This window comes from Homalodisca vitripennis, chromosome 6 (genome assembly GCF_021130785.1).
Source record: "Homalodisca vitripennis isolate AUS2020 chromosome 6, UT_GWSS_2.1, whole genome shotgun sequence".
NCBI classification, from domain to species: Eukaryota; Metazoa; Arthropoda; class Insecta; order Hemiptera; family Cicadellidae; genus Homalodisca; species Homalodisca vitripennis.
This window is the reverse complement of record NC_060212.1, coordinates 150,617,248-150,633,866: the sequence shown is the minus strand read 5'-3', so window position 1 is coordinate 150,633,866 and position 16,619 is coordinate 150,617,248. Positions and strand designations below refer to the sequence as shown.

At 35.1% G+C, this 16,619-nt stretch overlaps 1 protein-coding gene across 1 annotated transcript in view; it reads right to left on the bottom strand.

Moving 5' to 3' along the window:
• Nucleotides 1-7,242: 7,242 nt before the first annotated feature.
• The window catches only part of LOC124365597 (cardioacceleratory peptide receptor-like), a 40,362-nt gene continuing 30,985 nt past the window's right edge, over nucleotides 7,243-16,619 (bottom strand). Inside the window, exons 3-5 of the mRNA XM_046821588.1 lie at nucleotides 15,009-15,266; nucleotides 12,276-12,371; nucleotides 7,243-7,534 (exon numbers count right to left, since the gene is read on the bottom strand). Of these exons, the coding sequence (XP_046677544.1) occupies nucleotides 7,356-7,534; nucleotides 12,276-12,371; nucleotides 15,009-15,266 (533 nt within the window). The 3' untranslated portion in view covers nucleotides 7,243-7,355. The remainder of the gene's footprint in view (nucleotides 7,535-12,275; nucleotides 12,372-15,008; nucleotides 15,267-16,619) is intronic.

Here is a 16,619-nt window from a genome sequence, read left to right as displayed (position 1 = left end):
AACATTGGATTTAGATTTATTCAACATTACAAACCATTGTGATATTTTGTCATTCTTTGATTAATCAGTTTGTCTCTTTGCATTTATTGTTGTTTGCATTGTTTGTTTATTGTGTTTATATATATATATATATATATATATATATATATATATGTGTGTGTATATATATATGTTATATATATATATATATATAAATACACACACACACACAAGATTTACTCATATTCTATAACTGTGATCTTTCTGATTGGGTTAATTAAGCTTATTTAAAAAAAATTTTATTCTTATTCCGTATTCACCCCACTTAAGTATCATGTCACACTGCTGCGACACAGGGATGACATTTAAATAAAATGTTTTGCTTTATAGCTGCTGACCAACTTTTATGTACTAGATGATGGCCACAGTAATGCACTACGTGATTCGTATTCAAACTTTTGCAAACAGAGCCTCACAAAAAATGTATATTGAAAATGACACACTGAAAATGTGTGTTCAGAATCAACTAATATAAGCTGTCCTGACATCATTTTTTTACTCATAGTGTTGAAAGAATATCATGAAGGTATCATATTATTTTGTAATCAGGAGTGTCAATGTCAGCCAAATTACAAAGAGATCTCCACGGCCACTACACTAGACAAGCAGGGGATTACACTCTACCAGTCCATAGAACAGCATTATACAAGAAAAAAACCATCATATGCTGGAATGAAACATAGCTACCAGATCATCTGAAAGACAACCCAAGAGCTATAAAGAGAACCTTACGGTGTTGGCTGCAAGACCACGCATACTACACACGCTCGATGAGTTCTTCTCATGGAATGATGAATTTTAAAAAGACCTCTCGTTTAATAATACAATTCACTTTTAAAAACTGTTTGACTCTGTAACATGTCTTGATGATGTTGTTAATAAAGAATATTGTCTATTGTCTATTGTCTTATAAAAGTTAGTAGTTTATTATAAGAGTTTTATTAACTTATGTTCAATACATCCCACTCTTGTAGTGGACAACTCCCTCTGTGTTGGTTGTTGGTTAGAGAAATTTAATGGTATCAGACACGTTAATCATTTCTGCCTTCAAACTAGATTTAGAAGTGCCAGTTTCTCTGTCAAGAGATGGACAGGTCTCGATGTCTACCACGAAATGGTGTACATGTCTGGATAAGACAGAATCTGACAGTGCTGAAATGACTGAGACCACATTCTATCTCTATAAGTACCCTACCAGAAATTTATAACAGTCCTATTTTATCTTGTTGTTTAATAATTGTTTATTGAATAATTATAATTCTTATTAGGTAGTGAATGGTTAGGGGTTGTGACTAATTGGATCGGTTACCAATACCGTTTTTCAAATTTATTTGAATATTATGTAGTTATTAGATTTATTTTTAACAGGTTTTTGGCAGGTGACGATAGAGACTCAACTGATATACTTTAAATATTTATGTAATGAACAGGGCATATAATTGGGTTTGAGTTAGTGTTAAATAGTTAATTAGTAATTGCAACATGATAGTGTTAAATAGTTAATTAGTAATTGCAACACAGTAATCATAATAATACAGTAATAATAATCAAAGCTGGCTGTGATATTGTCTGGTGGTCGATATTTGGGTAAAACCATGGCAATCGGGGTATAAAGTTAAGAGAATGGTTTTCATGTCTAATTGCACCAAACAACAGAAAATCCAAATCTCATGCACTGTATTGATAAAAAAAAAGAAAAACTAACGTTGGCGACCCCATCCTATAGACTTCCACAGAATATTCTTAATAGTCTTCTGTTCAACAGTGGGTACTCGTGAAAACCCACAATGTTGTTTTCACAACATATTTTGTCATGTTGATCTAGGAAAGATCTGATCAAATCGATTCAAGTTAGACAATAGACAATAGACAATAGACAATAGACTTTATTTACATAATCTTGGAGATTAGCATTAGCGTCAAGTTACAAATCATTAAAAAAAAATGTTACAGATTTTTCTGAAAGTTGTCAGTTTTGAGATCGACCTGTTTTTTATTCAGATATTCTTCTAGTGAGTAGAAAGGATTCTTCAGTAGCCAGTTTGTTAATTGTTTCTTTAGCTTCTGGGGGTGGCACATTCTTCAGGTTCTCTGGTAGGAGATTAAAAAGTTTTGCACCAATGTATGATGGTTTCTTGCTGTATAGAGTGCCCGGTGGTGAGGGAGGTAGGGCAAAGTTTGCGGCATGCCTGGTGTAGTGATGGTGGATATCTCTGTGTCTTTGTTGTTCTGTAGAGACTGTGTGCAGGATGACCTCTTGTATGTATAGTGACACCACTGTGAGAATGTTTTTGCTCCGACAAATGCCGCTCGGCAGCTCTCTCTTTGCTCGAGCCCTGTCAGAGATCTTATAGCTTTCTTTTGTTGAATGAGGACTCTATCCAGGTTTGTTGCAGACGTTCCTCCCCAGGTTGCTATGCCAAACCTTAAATGGGTTACAAGGAAGGCATAGTAGGCGGTCTTTGCTGCCTCTGGCGTGCTTATTTGACGGAGTCTACGGATCAGAAAAGCTCCTGAGCTGATCTTCCTACATAGTAGATCTATGTGTGTCTTCCATGAGAGGTCGGAGTCGATTGTGACGCCCAGGTACTTTGTGTTGGTTTTATACTCATGTAATCTGCCTACTGATGTTTCTGCGTTTTTTAATCTAGTGTTAAAAATTATTTGTACAGTTTTATCAACATTAAGGACTAGGTTGTTTGGAGCGCAGTACTCTTTTGGTCCGGTTAAGAGCTCTTTCGGTATTTGTGGTGAGTGACTCACTGTCGTTTTCTGCGAGTGTGATAACTGTGTCATCTGCGTACATTACAGTGTGACAGGGGCCCTTGTAGGTACGTTGGTAGGTCATTTGTCAATAAGATGAATAGTATTGGCCCCAGGACAGAACCTTGTGGTACTCCTCGTTTTACTTCCAGCAGATCAGATTGGACCTTTTCTGATGAGTTATTAACAGTATGTCGTAGCTCTACGAGTTGTTTTCTATCACTCAGATAGCTAAGAAACCATTTTGCTGATTGTCCATTTTATTCCCAATGCTTTTAATTTTTTCTATCAGGCAGGTATGACTTATGCAGTCGAAACGCCTTGCTGAAATCTAGAAAAAGACTGGTGACCATATGGCCTTCCTCTAACATGTCTATAATGTGCTCGATGAGTTGTATTATGGCCGTGGTGTTGATTTGCCCTTTAGGAAGCCATGCTGCTGGTTTGTGAGTAGTTTATTTTTGGTTCAGATAGTGTAGAAGTTGTTCCAGTACAATTTTTTCTATGACTTTAGAAAAAGTTGGTAATGAGAGAGATAGGGCGGTAGCTATTAGTTTCTGTTCTTGGTCCTTTTTTGTACTTGGGATATATCTTGGAGATTTTAATTTGTCTGGAAAAAAATGCCTTGCTGTAGGGATTTATTTATAATGTTGGTTAGCGGCATGGTTTAGTTCGTTTTTGCAGTCTTTGGTCAGCTTGGCAGATATTTAACATCAATGCCGGCGGAGGTTTTTGGCTTAAGGGTATCTATAGTTTTCTGCACCTGTGTTTCTGTTATTTGTTGAAATTTTGAAACTATTGTTCGTTATTGGGGTTTTGTAGTTGGTAGTACTATTTGGGTTGATGTTTGTTGTTTTCGAGTGTCTTCTCTGCCATGGTTTGTGAAGTAGTTGTTAAAAACAGTTTGCCACGTCCACTGTGTCCTTTATGATATTTCCGTTGACTTGTAGTTCAATGTGATTTTTTGTTTCAGCTGAGGCTTTCTTTGCTGCATTTATTACTTGCCACAAGGCTCTTTTGATTTGTTGTGGGACTTGCCTATGTGGTTAGTAATTTTGTAGCTTCCGTAATGTCTTTAGCTTGAGGTCATATTCCTTTTTCTTTGCGGCTGTGGATCTTTTATCTTCCTCTTTCCCTGTGCAGAGTTCATGTTCCAGTGCTTTTATATACTCTCCTTTCAATCTGTTACATTCACCATCCCAGTATGGTCTAACAAGGTCTAACAAGTTAAAACAAGTCATCTGTCTAGCTGACAGGTGTGCAGAGGAAGAGAAGAGGCCAAGAACCTTTCAAATTTGCTAGTAGTCAGGGTTTAAGAGTGTAATGGAATGTTCACACATGGATTGCACTGTTATCTGACATACAGCTGCTGGAAAACAAGTGAATATCATGATAAGAAACCAACCACCTGATTCATGATTGTTAGTTTAGTTTTTTGATCAATTCCTGGAGGTTTTTTTTGCCCCAACCACACCTTTTCTGAATGTAATAAAATAATGTGTTATTGTATAATTATAATATAAATTTTATATTTTTATATTGGAAGCCAGTGAGTTTTTGTGTGGCAGTAGCGACTTTCAAATTTGTAAGGTAACAGTAACTGACTCAACTATAGTTACTTATTCTTTGTAGTATCACTAGATAAAGGAATACAACATTTTCTAATATATAATTTTTTCATTTTGTGCAGGGCCTTTCTGATTTGATAATTTGTGAAGTGCCTGATGATGGAATCTTTGATTCAGAAAGGCCTTGCACAAAATAAAAAATTATAGATTGGAAAATGTTGTATTCCTTTATCTAGTGATACTACAATAAATAGTTTTCCAATGCTCCAAGATTCTACATTCAACATGGCACTCAAGCCCAGTGAGCTAAACAGACTTCACAAATACAAACAAAAAGTAAGGTTATTAGATTTAGACATTCAGTTTTTAAAGAAAATGTAAGAGAAACAAAGTTTTTTTCCAAAATTTATTAAAGTTAACATACAATCAAAAATAAAACTACAGATAAAGTCTTATATAATTCAAAATTAAATTGGCTATTAATCTTGAAATAAAAAATCTTTACTGTAAGCAAGAAAACTTATCGTTACAGGCCTTAGAATTACACTTGGAAATAACTAAAACATTTATCAGCTATTTATCATGAGGTTTTTCAAGAGAAATACTTTAAATATTCTTGAAAGTATTGAGTTTAAATATAAAAAGAAACAACAAAAAATTGGAAAACAAATTTAAATCACTTAAGAATGGCAATGAACCACTTCTTTATGAAGAAAACAAATCGCTTTTTGAAGATCAACAACTGGTATGTAACTTGTCATCAGAAAGCTTCTCCAAAGAAGAAATGAATCTTTTAAATAAAGGTTTACATTTTAATCTAAAAAGTAAGAATGATAACGACGGACCAATTCAAAATTCAGTTTTACTCTCATCTCAATTTATAAAAAAATTAAAATTAAATTCTGATTAAATATTTGATACTGGCTAAAACCATACATCCCAAATTGTTTACCATATGTTATTATAAAATTAATTATTATTACAAAATGTAAACATTTGATAATTTGTGAAGTGCCTGATGATGGAATCTTTGATTCAGAAAGGCCTTGCACAAAAATAAAAAATTATATATTGGAAAATGTCGTATTCCTTTATCTAGTAATACTACAATAAATAGTTTTTCCAATGCTCCAAGATTCTACAAGTTACTTATTCTTTGTACAAGTTCCTTATTCTTGTTACTATCCAAATGGAAAAAGAATGTTCCCAGCTTGTTTTTTTCTTATATTTATTTGAGGAGTTAGGCACCCACCCATCATCGTTTCCTTGACTTACAACTTTTGTACAACATGAAAACTGCTCCAAGTAATTCTAACCATGGATTTGTAGATTTAGAGGATTATACAAGACTGATTGAGTAAACAAATACCACAAACGTCTCTGGTATTGATATTGATATATGAAAAGATTTGCATCCTTTGTTTGGTGCCATTCACCCAGCTGGGGTTTTTCCACATTTACTAGCCCTGAATGCTTTACTATTCTGTTTACCAGTCAATGCTGTGTCTAAAAACAATCAATAATATAGTTAGCAAACATGTTACACTCTGGTTTCAAAATATTCCAAATGCCACATTTTCATGGCAATTCAAATTATGTTTTACTTTTTATGGATTATCATTTTCCATCAATGGCCAACATACAACATGTACATCTTTACGTTTGAACAATTTAACATTATAACCTGAAAATGTAGGATGATTTACATATGAATTGTCTAATTTTATATTACCCTGTATTTGTGTGATTCAGTTTACCAAAGAGGATGCACTTAAAAATGCTAAACTAGATCCAATGTCCCACTGCACGAACATGGCTTTTTAAGGATATCTATTGTCTGACTCTGACTGTATAGATAAGTAAAAATAACAACAAAAAATACTTTTTAGTCATCTGGTAGTTTGTGATATTTGTTTTTATGAAAGAACAACCTTTGCATGAAACTATTGAATATTGAAATTTTCATGATTTCACCTAAACTAGAATGCAACAGCTTTTTGGACAACTCAAAAAATCTGAGTTAGTCTTTTTTGGACAATGAAGCTTAGATAAATAGCTTAAAAATAAATATAAGTGTTCTAATTTTGAAGTCAATGACATCTTTCGTTTGAAATTTAAACGCAATAAAAGTTTACTAAAATCACAAAGCCAGTTACAGTGTAGTTAAAAAAGAAACACGAAAATCGTTAATCTATAATATTATTGAAAATATAGCATAAATATTTTAATATGGAATAAACCAATATATGTTTATTGTGAAGTATTTGCACAAAATTAAATCAGTGTTCGAACAAATGCATTAGTAATTGACAGAGTATTCTTTTTAATGGTCAAAGATTTGTAGCAAACAGAATTTTAGATAAATTGGTTATTTCAATAATTTTTGTCTGCACCATATTATAAGATATTAATTTCATTCAAATGGTATTTAAATGCACAGGAAAATTAGTAGAGTATTTTATAAAAAATAATGTAATATTTATAAAATGGCTACGTAGTGGCCATCTTTCATCCTACAACACACTATCATGCATCTTCTCACAAACTGTCTGGCCGATACTCCAAGAGTAACACGAAATATACTGTATTTACTTCTCAAAATTTCTGGCTTAACTATACTTCCCACCTTGTATTACACTTACTCTTGTACTACCAAATATACTGCATTTTGGTGGAAGTTTTGTCAACTATAAAACAAACAGTTAATATTAATTCAAAATTCTCGTGTAATTAATATTAACTCTGTAAAAATAAATTACTAAACTTCTACCTTATCAGGGTTTGTACAATAAATTTTACTTTATGATTACACATTATATTTATTTTTCTAAAGGTATATCTTTTTGGTAGATTTTCAATAAATTTAAATTCGTAGTAGACAAATAGTTTAATCCTAATCAACTATTTCCACACAGTGTGTTGTTTAATTCATCTACAAACAACTTAGTTGAGTACAAAACACAGACATATTGTCACTACACTGATTTATCTTGTGGCCTTGCTAGCACTAAACATACAATAAATGATAGGGTTAGCAGCAGAGTTGAGTGGAGCCAGGCTCTGGATCAGTGTTGCCACCGCGATGTTACTCTGTGTGCGAGGAATGTAGCCGTAGACTTGCAGCAAATCAAACACTATATAAGGACTCCAGCAGAGCACGAACACTGGAACATAACAAGTATTTTGATGATCAGTGTTGCCACAACGATGTTACTCTGTGTGCGAGGAATGTAGCCGTAGACTTGCAGCAAATCAAACACTATATAAGGACTCCAGCAGAGCACGAACACTGAAACATAACAAGTATTTTGATGATCAGTGTTGCCACAACGATGTTACTCTGTGTGCGAGGAATGTAGCCGTAGACTTGCAGCAAATCAAACACTATATAAGGACTCCAGCAGAGCACGAACACTGGAACATAACAAGTATTTTGATGATCAGTGTTGCCACAACGATGTTACTCTGTGTGCGAGGAATGTAGCCGTAGACTTGCAGCAAATCAAACACTATATAAGGACTCCAGCAGAGCACGAACACTGGAACATAACAAGTATTTTGATGATCAGTGTTGCCACAACGATGTTACTCTGTGTGCGAGGAATGTAGCCGTAGACTTGCAGCAAATCAAACACTATATAAGGACTCCAGCAGAGCACGAACACTGGAACATAACAAGTATTTTGATGATCAGTGTTGCCACAACGATGTTACTCTGTGTGCGAGGAATGTAGCCGTAGACTTGCAGCAAATCAAACACTATATAAGGACTCCAGCAGAGCACGAACACTGGAACATAACAAGTATTTTGATGATCAGTGTTGCCACAACGATGTTACTCTGTGTGCGAGGAATGTAGCCGTAGACTTGCAGCAAATCAAACACTATATAAGGACTCCAGCAGAGCACGAACACTGGAACATAACAAGTATTTTGATGATCAGTGTTGCCACAACGATGTTACTCTGTGTGCGAGGAATGTAGCTGTAGACTTGCAGCAAATCAAACACTATATAAGGACTCCAGCAGAGCACGAACACTGGAACATAACAAGTATTTTGATGATCAGTGTTGCCACAACGATGTTACTCTGTGTGCGAGGAATGTAGCCGTAGACTTGCAGCAAATCAAACACTATATAAGGACTCCAGCAGAGCACGAACACTGGAACATAACAAGTATTTTGATGATCAGTGTTGCCACAACGATGTTACTCTGTGTGCGAGGAATGTAGCCGTAGACTTGCAGCAAATCAAACACTATATAAGGACTCCAGCAGAGCACGAACACTGAAACATAACAAGTATTTTGATGATCAGTGTTGCCACAACGATGTTACTCTGTGTGCGAGGAATGTAGCCGTAGACTTGCAGCAAATCAAACACTATATAAGGACTCCAGCAGAGCACGAACACTGGAACATAACAAGTATTTTGATGATCAGTGTTGCCACAACGATGTTACTCTGTGTGCGAGGAATGTAGCCGTAGACTTGCAGCAAATCAAACACTATATAAGGACTCCAGCAGAGCACGAACACTGGAACATAACAAGTATTTTGATGATCAGTGTTGCCACAACGATGTTACTCTGTGTGCGAGGAATGTAGCCGTAGACTTGCAGCAAATCAAACACTATATAAGGACTCCAGCAGAGCACGAACACTGGAACATAACAAGTATTTTGATGATCAGTGTTGCCACAACGATGTTACTCTGTGTGCGAGGAATGTAGCCGTAGACTTGCAGCAAATCAAACACTATATAAGGACTCCAGCAGAGCACGAACACTGGAACATAACAAGTATTTTGATGATCAGTGTTGCCACAACGATGTTACTCTGTGTGCGAGGAATGTAGCCGTAGACTTGCAGCAAATCAAACACTATATAAGGACTCCAGCAGAGCACGAACACTGGAACATAACAAGTATTTTGATGATCAGTGTTGCCACAACGATGTTACTCTGTGTGCGAGGAATGTAGCCGTAGACTTGCAGCAAATCAAACACTATATAAGGACTCCAGCAGAGCACGAACACTGGAACATAACAAGTATTTTGATGATCAGTGTTGCCACAACGATGTTACTCTGTGTGCGAGGAATGTAGCCGTAGACTTGCAGCAAATCAAACACTATATAAGGACTCCAGCAGAGCACGAACACTGGAACATAACAAGTATTTTGATGATCAGTGTTGCCACAACGATGTTACTCTGTGTGCGAGGAATGTAGCCGTAGACTTGCAGCAAATCAAACACTATATAAGGACTCCAGCAGAGCACGAACACTGGAACATAACAAGTATTTTGATGATCAGTGTTGCCACAACGATGTTACTCTGTGTGCGAGGAATGTAGCCGTAGACTTGCAGCAAATCAAACACTATATAAGGACTCCAGCAGAGCACGAACACTGGAACATAACAAGTATTTTGATGATCAGTGTTGCCACAACGATGTTACTCTGTGTGCGAGGAATGTAGCCGTAGACTTGCAGCAAATCAAACACTATATAAGGACTCCAGCAGAGCACGAACACTGGAACATAACAAGTATTTTGATGATCAGTGTTGCCACAACGATGTTACTCTGTGTGCGAGGAATGTAGCCGTAGACTTGCAGCAAATCAAACACTATATAAGGACTCCAGCAGAGCACGAACACTGGAACATAACAAGTATTTTGATGATCAGTGTTGCCACAACGATGTTACTCTGTGTGCGAGGAATGTAGCCGTAGACTTGCAGCAAATCAAACACTATATAAGGACTCCAGCAGAGCACGAACACTGGAACATAACAAGTATTTTGATGATCAGTGTTGCCACAACGATGTTACTCTGTGTGCGAGGAATGTAGCCGTAGACTTGCAGCAAATCAAACACTATATAAGGACTCCAGCAGAGCACGAACACTGGAACATAACAAGTATTTTGATGATCAGTGTTGCCACAACGATGTTACTCTGTGTGCGAGGAATGTAGCCGTAGACTTGCAGCAAATCAAACACTATATAAGGACTCCAGCAGAGCACGAACACTGGAACATAACAAGTATTTTGATGATCAGTGTTGCCACAACGATGTTACTCTGTGTGCGAGGAATGTAGCCGTAGACTTGCAGCAAATCAAACACTATATAAGGACTCCAGCAGAGCACGAACACTGGAACATAACAAGTATTTTGATGATCAGTGTTGCCACAACGATGTTACTCTGTGTGCGAGGAATGTAGCCGTAGACTTGCAGCAAATCAAACACTATATAAGGACTCCAGCAGAGCACGAACACTGGAACATAACAAGTATTTTGATGATCAGTGTTGCCACAACGATGTTACTCTGTGTGTGAGGAATGTAGCCGTAGACTTGCAGCAAATCAAACACTATATAAGGACTCCAGCAGAGCACGAACACTGGAACATAACAAGTATTTTGATGATCAGTGTTGCCACAACGATGTTACTCTGTGTGCGAGGAATGTAGCCGTAGACTTGCAGCAAATCAAACACTATATAAGGACTCCAGCAGAGCACGAACACTGGAACATAACTAGTATTGCGATGATCAGTCTTGCCACCGTCATTTTACAATATGCAAGTAATGTTTTATAAGCATTTTATAGAATATTGGTGAGGTTTTTGAAACAAGCAGTTCAAAAATTGCAATACAATTATGGTTTATAATTCATGGTTTAAGTTTAATGTCAAATATTTCTATAAATTGAAAAGTGTATAATATAAACTATAATAGGAGTCAAATCCTGATTACCTTTAGATCATAACTACGAATAAAATTCTGATCAATATTGGCTACTAAGCCAATAAATTATAACAAGACTGATAAAGGTGATCAAAGGGTTTACTCTCATAAATTCTTAGCTAATTCACTTTTATTAGTCACACGAGGACTTTTTATTTCGCTTGGGCAATGTGCAATGTAATAATTATATTAATCTATTTGATATGTATTGTCACTCATAATACGTGTCAAACATTTATTATAAGATTGTGTTCTCTAAATGATCGTTGAGGCCCAAATGTGGATACCTGGACTCAGGAGCATATTCTGCACGTAAATCTTTTCTGGAGTTGTTAAGAATTATGAAAGTGAAAATTTCTGTAACATACATGCACATGTGCGCACACACATATATGTAAATGTAAATAGAGATTTTCTATGAACTTTGAATTGTAACAATTTTAAAATTTTATGTTTCAATACAAATTTTGAGTCGACTTGATTTTAGTCCCTTAACAACAATATTAAACCTTAATCACGTTTACTCTGTTATCTTTATTAATTAAGGATAAGGGATGTTTCATTTCAAAATTATAATTCACATCTAAACGCTTTTAAATGTTTTTGATTTCTTTATTAGTTATTCAGAAATGAATATCATACTTTTCTTTACTTCTTGCTTTATAAATATTTAAAAAAAAACTTTACAAGTAAAACAAAAAAGCGTATGAATGCATATCAACAATATATTTAATATGAACTATCTCCCATTATGGCTAAAAATAATATTGTTAAAGTGTTTGGAGTTTAACATTGTACTTATGGGGTAAACCTCAAGGTCGTTTGACCATAAACAAAATCAAATGGTTAGTCAGTGATGTATTATAAAACTGAACTGGGCTGGTGAAATACTATCATGGGTACATGCCGAGAGATTCCATGTGCGCGAGAGGGGAACCGCGGCTGGCAAGGAGGGGAAGTGACGGTGGAGGGGAACCGGCTCACGACTGAGGTCACGATTTCCCCCCTCCATTCAACCAGTAGGCTACTGCGCATCGCCAGGCCGAGGACCACGCGGAATCTCTCGGTCTGTACTTCAAAGAAAATCTTTTATTTCAGATGACTCGTTTAGTCTCGACTTAAGTGAGCTGATCAACTTAACTTACCAAGTACAATAATAAACGTCATTTTGACAGTCTTCACTTTGGCTTGTGGAATGATTCCTCTGGAACTTGCTCGCCTTGTGTCATCGAGAGTTGGTTCTGAAATATAAGAATTAAAAATATACAGTGTACATTGTAAAACATAATATGTATTGTAATAACTATTCATTAGAGAAGAAATATTGTGTGTGTTGTGGAATTTATAAACAATTCCTTCCCCAGGAATCATCTCTTCAAATTTGAAATACCTCAAATAGTGAGTATGATCAAAGGCGTTGAAATATTGTCACTTTTCTATCTGAAATAGCCCAAATTTAGTAGAGAGGCTGATTCATTAATTGCCCTGTTTACATCATGACTGCATATAATTTACAAAGAAAATAGAGTATTTAACACAGTATCGCGTATCAGTATTAGTTGGCAGGCTCTGCTGGCTGCAGTGGTCACGAGAAAGTCAGGTTTTTGTGTAGACAGTATTTCTCTGCGATCTATCGGCGGAAGTAGGAACTATTTCAAATTTTTTTGCCACTATTACATTGTTTTCTGTGTATGAATATATGAATTATAAGATTTACGTATATAATGATTATTTCAGTACTATTGAATAGTTTGTAGAGTTGACTTTCCAGTGAATAGACCATGCATCAATATATGTATTGTAAGACGGCAATGTTGTTCTGTAAAGCTAACAGCGCTAGTATACTAAATCTTTTGTCTTAATCCATTTCAGTCTCATAGTAATTATCTCATATTTTGTAATAAATTTAAAATCATGAGTATTTTTAACCGCCTAGGATATGCAATTCATATTGTTTCCATGCTTCCGAAAACTACTGAAGTGATTTGGATCAAACCTTTTTAAACGAAAGAGGGCTGCCCCATAGTGTTCCCACATGTTTTTATGGATTGGACAAGTACCTGACAAACAATTTTGGAAGTTTTACATATAAAGCCATATGGAGAAGCGAGGCAAAGCAATTATGGAGATGCGGTTTTCTTACAATTACTACGATTTGCCTCAGAATTACTAGGAAACACTTTCCGTGTTTGGTTTCGGAGTGACGTCCCTGCCGAAGCGTTTCGTCTGGTGTTGGGGTGAACAACATTCCATGCTCTTATCATGCTGAAAGGCAACCACGACGTATCGACATTGGTACAATGTCAGCGCGCCACGACATTGATAAATTGAAATTTATAATGTAGAGTGATCAGTTCTACATTACTGATACCATAGTTGACAGTAAAATTGCACACGTCACAATATTTCCTTTGAAGACCATAATTTAACTCACAAATACTATGGAATGCACCGCTGATCATATATACTAATCGTTTGAGTTATATATGTATTGGAAGCAATGTGGAATCTGTCTTAAACATTAAGATAAAAGAGAGTCCAGAAAGCAATGCTTTTCAAATAAACGTAGCTTACCCCACATACACTTGGGAAATACTTTTACTTGTATTAGCATTCCCCCAAGAGGCCTTTGAAACACGTGAAAGATTAAGTACTTTTGTATTTTTAATGGCTACTATCATTTACCTCATAGATGCGAAAAGAAATAACATTGCAGAATAAGTCAAGGTTCTTAGCCTTGGTTAATGGCCCTTTAAGAATCGGAACGTCCTTCTACAAACCATATATATACTAAATGGAGCCACCAAATGTTGGTTTGTGGTCCCTGAATAATGCAACATCCAAATTACAGGAATTAATACACAACATATGTAACTAAAAATAAAAAAATAAATAGGTAATACCATTTTTAAAATTAAAATAAGCATATTTCTATACTTGTACTGAAATCAAGTTACTAAAACAAAAAAAAAAAAAAACAATTTTAATTAAGCAAATCAAAAGTTACTTAAAATCAGCACCACACAGGAAGGCGTGGCGGCGCCAAATTAAAAAAAAGAAAAGTAATAATATAATACAAAAATATGAAATTTGAAAATAGAACACTGTTAGGTAAAACAAGTTTAAAAGGATATAGCTTTCTTGGAAGGATATAGTGTTTTCATTGTATTACTTTGCTGGTAAGGCAGATTTAATACCTATAGACTTTCGTAGAGGGTATAACATCTTATATACATAAGCACATAGTATAACATGTATCAATTGTGATGTAAATTTCTAAATCTTAAAGTTTCCTTCCGTTGCTTAAGACACACCACACTGTGAATTATACTTAGAAGGATTGAAATAAGGGGGAAATGTTTATAATGCACCATAGAATGAATTCTATAATACACGTGTTCCTTAACAGTTTGCCGCTTTCAAAATTTAAGTTGTATTAGCTTTGAGTAACTTTCATTTTATACAATTAAAATAATTTTATAAAATATTTTAAGCTATTATAAGTCTTTTAAGCTCCTTGATTTTAGAACAAATATAGAAGTCGGTTTATTTTTGTTTTATAAATTTTATTATTTATTATCGTCAGAGTGTACTCAATATGAAATTCGTTTAATGTTTTTTTTGAGGTATAATTTTCTGTAGTTTCCTTCGTTTTCAGCTAGATGGCGCACGTTTCAAATTGCAACAGATCTCGAAGCTGCAAGTTTCGTGGTTGAATTGGATTTGTAGGCCTAGCCTAATTATGAACACTTATTGTTTAATATAACTTTGCAAGGACCGTAAAAGTTAAATTACATCACGGCTGGCTCGACTAAAACTGTCAGTGACGGTACTTTGAATACTCCTGCGGTTGGTCCCCGTGGGCAGAGACTACTTACTGTGGGTGTAGAGTTTGCTCTTGGCCCAGATGGTGGTGACTATGAGAGCATAGCAGATAGAGATTATGAAGGCAGGGGCTACAAAGACAGCTGTTGCCACCAGGGTCATGTAGAGTTGCCATTGCCACGGCTCGGAGAACTCTATCCAGCACTGCATGCGGCCCTGGACTGGTCTCTCATGGTACAGCACGCCAATTGGTATGGACAACACCAGAGCCAGAGCCCATGCTGTCACCACAAGGATTCTAGCTCTTCTCCCTAAAACAAGGCATTGTCACTATATAGACTTTCTACTACGATCATTATGAATGATAGTAAATAACTTTTCACACCCTTTTGTAGTTCTATGTTAGGCTGCAGTATAATAAGAGGCCACCACCACAATAGAATAATAGTATATCCTTAAAAACAGTGAAAAGTAAATAAATATTAAACCCTTTTGTTTCTTACATTTTATAGTTACACATAAAAGATAGTTTTTATATAACGTACGTAATTCGTGTCAACACTTTTTTTTCTATAGTTTAGATAATCATAAATATGATTCTATTGTGGTGGTGGCCTCTTATTATACTGCGGCCCTATGTTATGGCCATACTTTTGTCTCCATTACAAAAGTGGCTTGGGCCTTTGTCTTGTATAAAAGTTGTACTTTATACAAGTGAGATTTAAGATATCTATTGGTTTTGGCAACCATAACCCCAAGTAAAGGATTTTTTAGAGCAAAAATTGTTCCATTATGATTAACCTGCAATGCTTAAAATGTTGACATTCACCTAAGAGGAAAAAGTAAATAAATAAGTAAATAAATAAATTCACCTAAATAAATAAGTTGGGATGATAACTGGTGAATATAAAAAAACAGAGGTTTATTTCGAAAAAGAGTTTCAGCGCAGTCTAATGTGGACTGTGAGTTTAGCCAACTGTCACCATTTATGGCACCAGAAATAACAATTTAAATATGATGGGGATTATCCATTTAAAATAAAATATCCACAAGACTGTAGATTAGAATCAATTGGATAAGTATCTTTCTCTATAATAATCTAAAATGTAAAATATCCACAAGATTGTAAATTAGAATCCATTGCATAAATATATTTCTTTATTTAAACACACTAACAGGCTTAAAATTTGTACTACTTTAGGAATCTAAATGTTAAAAGTAGATGGTGCTATTAACTTAACGTAACTATTTATATCGAATGGGTTTTATATTTTTATTTGACTTGGATAAGTCTATACAAATTGTTTTTTAGCAAGCGATTGTTATTGGAGACATTTTTTTTTGTCAAGAAGATAACATTAGAACACTAACTGTTTTAAAATCAACAAAAAATAAATAGACAAATCATTTTTAGAAGAGTGTCTAATTTCAAAACGATTCTAATGTGGTATTGCGAGATTTACCACAAAAGTGAAAATAACATTTGCACAAAAGCCTATTCTGAAATGTGTATAGCACATCTTAAACTGTTCAAGCAAGCTTATAATCTTTTACAAGTATTCTTAGTATTGGAACTGAATCAAACGATTGCCACAAATTGTAATTTTTATGATATTTATGAAAATGTAGACAATAGCTACACCAAACTGAGAGTCTTTTCCAGA